The sequence below is a fragment of the Carlito syrichta genome, unplaced genomic scaffold (assembly GCF_000164805.1).
Source record: "Carlito syrichta isolate Samal-C Ts95f unplaced genomic scaffold, Tarsius_syrichta-2.0.1 Scaffold86295, whole genome shotgun sequence".
Lineage (NCBI taxonomy): Eukaryota > Metazoa > Chordata > Mammalia > Primates > Tarsiidae > Carlito > Carlito syrichta.
In genome coordinates this window covers 287,501-292,845 of record NW_007030391.1, presented here as the reverse complement: position 1 = coordinate 292,845, position 5,345 = coordinate 287,501, and the positions used below count along the sequence as shown (strand labels likewise).

Here is a 5,345-nt window from a genome sequence, read left to right as displayed (position 1 = left end):
ATCCGAGACTTTCAGAAAACAGTTCTGCCCGAGGGGACCTGAGGGGACGCGACCCTGCTTGAAGATCCAGGGAAACACGGCTCTGCCCTGAGAGAGGGTGGTAGGGGCCGCAGCTCTGCCCAGGAAACCTCAGGAGGCTCCATCTGTCCCCTCACCAGCGAGCAGATCAGCCGGCGACAGTCTCAGGTGGACCGGCTGTACGTGGCACTCAAGGAGCTGGGCGAGGAGCGCCGGGTGGGCCTGGAGCAGCAGTACTGGCTGTACCAGCTCAGCCGCCAGGTGGACGAGCTAGAGCACTGGATCGCCGAGAAGGAGGTGGTGGCTGGCTCACCCGAGCTCGGCCAGGACTTCGAGCATGTCTCGGTGAGCGTCGTGAGTAATGGCAGTGATGCCAGAGCCCACTGTGTGTGCCGCTAAGGTTCCCTGGGCCTCAGTTTCCCCATCCATAGTATGAAGGTAATCATAGCGCCCACCCCAACGCTCTGCTGTGAGACAAATGAGTGAAGATAAAGCAGTGAGGGCCGTGCTTGGCACATACAATTCCTAACACAGTGTTGTTATTATCATCTTAGTAAGGTATTATTGTTGTTACTATTATTGCTACAGAGTAGATGTTCAATAAGTGTTAGATTTTTTTTTTTCTGAGTTGGAGTCTCACTCCATCGCCCAGCTGGAGTGCAGTGGCAGGCTCATGGCCGCCCCAGCATCAGCCTGCTGGACTCTGGCGATCCTTCCGCCTCAGCCTTCCACGTAGCCAGAACTACAGGTGCATGTTGCCATGCCCAGTCCTATTTTTTTATTTATTGTAGAGACAAGGTCTCGCCAAGTTGCTCAGGCTGGTCTTCAACCCATGGGCTCGGGCAATCCATCCACCCACCTTGGCCTCCCAAAGTACTGGGATTACAGGCTGAGCCACCGAGCCCAGCCAGATAATATGTTTATGCTGGGCACAGTGGCTCACACCTGTAATCTCAGCACTTTGGGAGGCCAAGGCAGGAGGATTACTTGAGCCCAGGAGTTCAAGACCAGCCTGGGCAACATAACGAGACCTCACTTCTACAAAAAATAAAAAATGAACTAAAAAGATGTTATCTGTATGATGACGATTGTTATTACTCACACCTACCCTAAAATGGGAGATTGGAGGGGGCCGGCATGTGCTGCTCCTTTGCCCACTTTGCTGTGCTCCCACTTCCTGGTGGCAGGTGCTACAGGAGAAGTTCTCAGAGTTCGCCAGCGAGACGGGCACGGCAGGGCGGGAGCGGCTGGCAGCTGTGAACCAGATGGTGGACGAGCTGATCGAGTGTGGCCATACGGCAGCAGCCACCATGGCCGAGTGGAAGGACGGGCTGAACGAGGCCTGGGCCGAGCTGCTGGAGCTCATGGGCACGCGGGCCCAGCTGCTGGCCGCCTCACGGGAGCTGCACAAGTTCTTCAGTGACGCCCGAGAGCTTCAGGGACAGATCGAGGAGAAGCGGAGGCGGCTGCCTCGCCTGACAGCCCCACCTGAGCCGAGACCCAGCGCCAGCTCCATGCAACGGACCCTGCGCACCTTCGAGCATGATCTGCAGCTCCTTGTGTCCCAGGTGGGGTGCCGGCGGCCACGGGGGCAGGTGGGGGGGCCTGGACAACTGTGGGCAGCAGAGCAAGCAAAAACATCGGGCTGTGGCGCAGGCTGAAATCAGGCAATGGAATGGACAGAAAGCAGACCATGGGACAGGGAGAAATTAGATAACTGGGTAGATAGAAAATGGACAGATCCTGGGTTTGGGCACAAAAAAAAGAAAATAAGAAAGAAAGAAAGAAAGAAAATAGACTGATTGCATTGTGCACAGAAATCAGGTAGTGGCAGAAAAAAGGGTACAGTACGTCTGATAGAAACTAGACAGTACTTCCTAAAGAGATTGGGCAGTGGTCCTCTTAAAGCTTCGAAGTGGATTTTACTGAATCCAGTTGCAGGGTCTAAAGGAAATTTCAAGAAGGCTAAGAGGAATTTTGCTGTGACACAGATAGAAACTAGACAGATGGCAGTTCTCCAATAGAAATCATAGGATTTGTCTGAAAGTAATTTGATGGAAGTGGATTTAATGGAAAAAAGAACACATCATAGAAATCAGACAGAGAAACTGAGAGGTGGATCTGAGCAATCAGCTGGGCATGAAACTGTGGGCCTAATAGAACTTGGGCAGCAGTACTGAAGAAAATTGGGTTGCAGGTCTTGGCAGTTAAATATGGAACAATTGTGTTTGTAAATAGTACAGATGACTGTTAGGGATCAGGCTGAGAGATGTACAGTGGTTAGTTGGTAGATCTGGTAGAAGTGGAGGGGTCTTTCCAAAAGAAATCAGGTGACTGAACCAACGGAGTGAGCAGTACGTCCACAGTAAGGCCAGTAGAAATTGGGTGGGAGGCTGATGGCAAGTCAATGGCCATTCTGAAGGAGGTGACTAGGAGGCACCTAGGAGGTAGAGGGTCTGAAATAAATAGAATGAAAGTCATTGATTGCCTGTCTAATAGACCTCAGGGTAGAAAGGGGTTTCCTGAAAGAAATATGATAGGGCTCAGCCGGGCATGGTAGCGCGTGCCTGTAGTTCCGGCTACTCGGAAGGCTGAGGCAGAAGGATCGCTGGAGCCCAGCAGGTCGAGGCTGCGGTGGCCGAGAGCGGCCACTGCACTCCAGTCTGGGCAACGGAGTGAGACTCCAACTCAAAAAAGAAAAAAAAAAAGAAATACGATAGGGCTGGGCCTGCCTAAAAAAATAGGTGACGGACCCAATAGAAGTAGAGCTTTCAGACCACAAGACACTGGCCAATGGACTGAAAGAAACCTGGTAGTAGATCTAAAATAAATCAGAATGCAGGTAAGCCAAAGAAAAATGAGGCAGCAGACATGAGAGAAGTGCGGCAGGGGTCTAGAAAGCAGAAAGCAGGCAAGTCGAAGGGATATGAGGCAGCGGATATGAGGGGGCCCGGTTGTGGGATCCCAGGACCCAGGCTCCTCACATCTTGAGGCTCTGCACTCAGGCAGCTGGGGGAGACAGAGGGTAGAGCCTGGGCCTTTGGAGGGCTGGTGCCCGACCCGGCATGCCCCTCAGGTCCGGCAGCTGCAGGAAGGGGCAGCCCAGCTCCGGACGGTGTACGCGGGCGAACATGCCGAGGCCATCGCCAGCCGGGAGCAGGAGGTGCTGCAGGGCTGGAAGGAGCTGCTGGCAGCCTGCGAGGACGCCCGCCTGCACGTGAGCTCCACGGCCGACGCCCTGCGCTTTCACAGCCAAGCCCGCGACCTGCTCTCCTGGATGGATGGCATCGCCAGCCAGATTGGGGCAGCCGACAAGCCCAGGTGCCCCTCATCCTTCCTTGGGCTTCCTGCCTGCCTCCGTCAGCCTCCCCTGTCCCATTGACAGTCCCCTTCCCATATGAAATCACAACAGTGCACCAGGCCTTGTTCTAGATGCTTCATGAGTACTAAGACTCTTTGCTAGGACTGGGTGCAGTGGCTCACGCCTGTAATCCCAGCACTTGGGGAGGCTGAGGCAGGAGCATTGCTTCAGCCCAGGAGTTTGAGACCAGCCTAGGCAACATAGCAAGACCATATTTCTACAAAAAAATAAAATATTAGCTGGGCACGGTGGTGCACGCCTAAGTCCCAGCTACTTGGGAGGCTGAAGCAGGAGGACTGCTTGAGCCCTGGAGGTTGAGGCTGTGGTGAGCTGTGATTGTGCCACTGCACTCCAGCCGGAGTGACAGAGTAAGACCCTGAATCAAAATATATAAATAAATAAATAAACAAATAAAATTCATTATAATGTGGGAATTTCAGAAATAAGTTTGAACACATTAAGTCTTTAAAAAGTGTCAGTCTATTTTCTGTTACTGTAACAGAATCCTCAAGACTGGGTAATTTATACAGAAAAAAATTTTAGCCAGGTGCAGTGGCACATGCCTATAATCCCAGCACTTTGGGAGGCCAAGGCAACATGATTGCTTGAGACCAGGAGTTTTAGACCAGCCTGGACAATATAGTGAGACCCCATCTCTACACAAAAATGTTAGAGAAATTAGCTGAGCATGGTGGCATACACCAGTAGTACCACTTATTTGAGAAGCTGAGGTAGGAGGATCACCTGAGCCCAGGAGTTTGAGGTTGCAGTGAGCTATGATCACATCATTGTACTCCATCCTGGGTGACAGTGAGACCCTGTCTCAAATTTAAAAGTTTAGTGTTCACTTTGGCAGCACATACACTAAAAACTGGAATGATACAGAGAAGATTAGCATGGCCCCTGAATTAAGAAAGAAAAGGCCAAGCGAGATGACTCAAGCCTGCAATTCCAGCACTTTGGGAGGCCGAGGCAAGAGAATTGCCCGAGCCCAGGGGTTTGACACTAGCCTGGGCAACTTCACGAGACCTCGCCTCTACAATAAATAAAAATTAGCCAGGCATGATAGTGTGCACCTGTGGTTCCAGCTACTTGGAAGACTGAGGTAGAAGGATTGTCTGAGCCCAGCAGGTCGAGGCTGCAGTGGTTGTGAGTCTGCCATTGCACTCCAGCCTGGGTGACAGAGTGAGACGCCAACTCCAAAAACAAAAAACAAAAAAAACCGGCAACCCCCTCAGGTCCCCTCCCATTGTTGAAGCTTTTCTGTTCTCTCAATAATCCTGCCTTCTTTAAAAAAAAAAAAAAAAAGGAAGGGAGGGAAAGAAAGAAAAGAAAAAATGTTTATTTGGCTCGTAGTCTGGGAGGCTGGGAGGCCCTGAGACATAGCACTGGTGTCTGATGAAGGCCTTTGAGCTGCACCATAATCTGGTGGTGGGCATCCCATGATTCGAGAGCAACAGCAAGCTAGCTCAGTCTCTCTTTTTATAAAGCTACTGATCCCAACATGGGGCCCCCACCCTGATGACCTCAGTTCATGGTAATTACCTCCCAAAGTCCCCACCCCACTAGATACTATCTACATATGAATTTGGGAGTTATGTTTCCAATGTATAAAATTTGAGGGACATATTCAAACCGTAGCATACAGCTATGATTGCCAATGGGTAGAACCTTCAGAAACTTGGAATTTGTTTTGGGCATATGATGGCTTAGAATGGCATTGCCCAATAGTTGTATAATATGAGCCACAAGTGTGAGCCACATATATAATTTAGAATTTTCTTTTTTAAAAATTGATTTTTAAGTCAGGTGTGGTGGCTCATGCCTATAATCCCAGTACTTTGGGAGGCTGAGGTGAGAGGATTGCCTGAGCCCAGGGGTTTGAGACCAGCCTGGGCTACTTGGTGCGAGACCTCATCTCTACAATAAATCAAAAAATTAGCTGGGCGTGGTGGCACATGCCTGT

At 50.9% G+C, this 5,345-nt stretch overlaps 1 protein-coding gene across 1 annotated transcript in view; it reads left to right on the top strand.

Moving 5' to 3' along the window:
* Nucleotides 1-5,345, top strand: part of SPTBN4 (spectrin beta, non-erythrocytic 4) — a 39,975-nt gene that overhangs the window by 22,441 nt on the left and 12,189 nt on the right. The window contains exons 6-8 of the mRNA XM_021711897.1: nt 44-363; nt 1,206-1,586; nt 3,095-3,339. Of these exons, the coding sequence (XP_021567572.1) occupies nt 44-363; nt 1,206-1,586; nt 3,095-3,339 (946 nt within the window). The remainder of the gene's footprint in view (nt 1-43; nt 364-1,205; nt 1,587-3,094; nt 3,340-5,345) is intronic.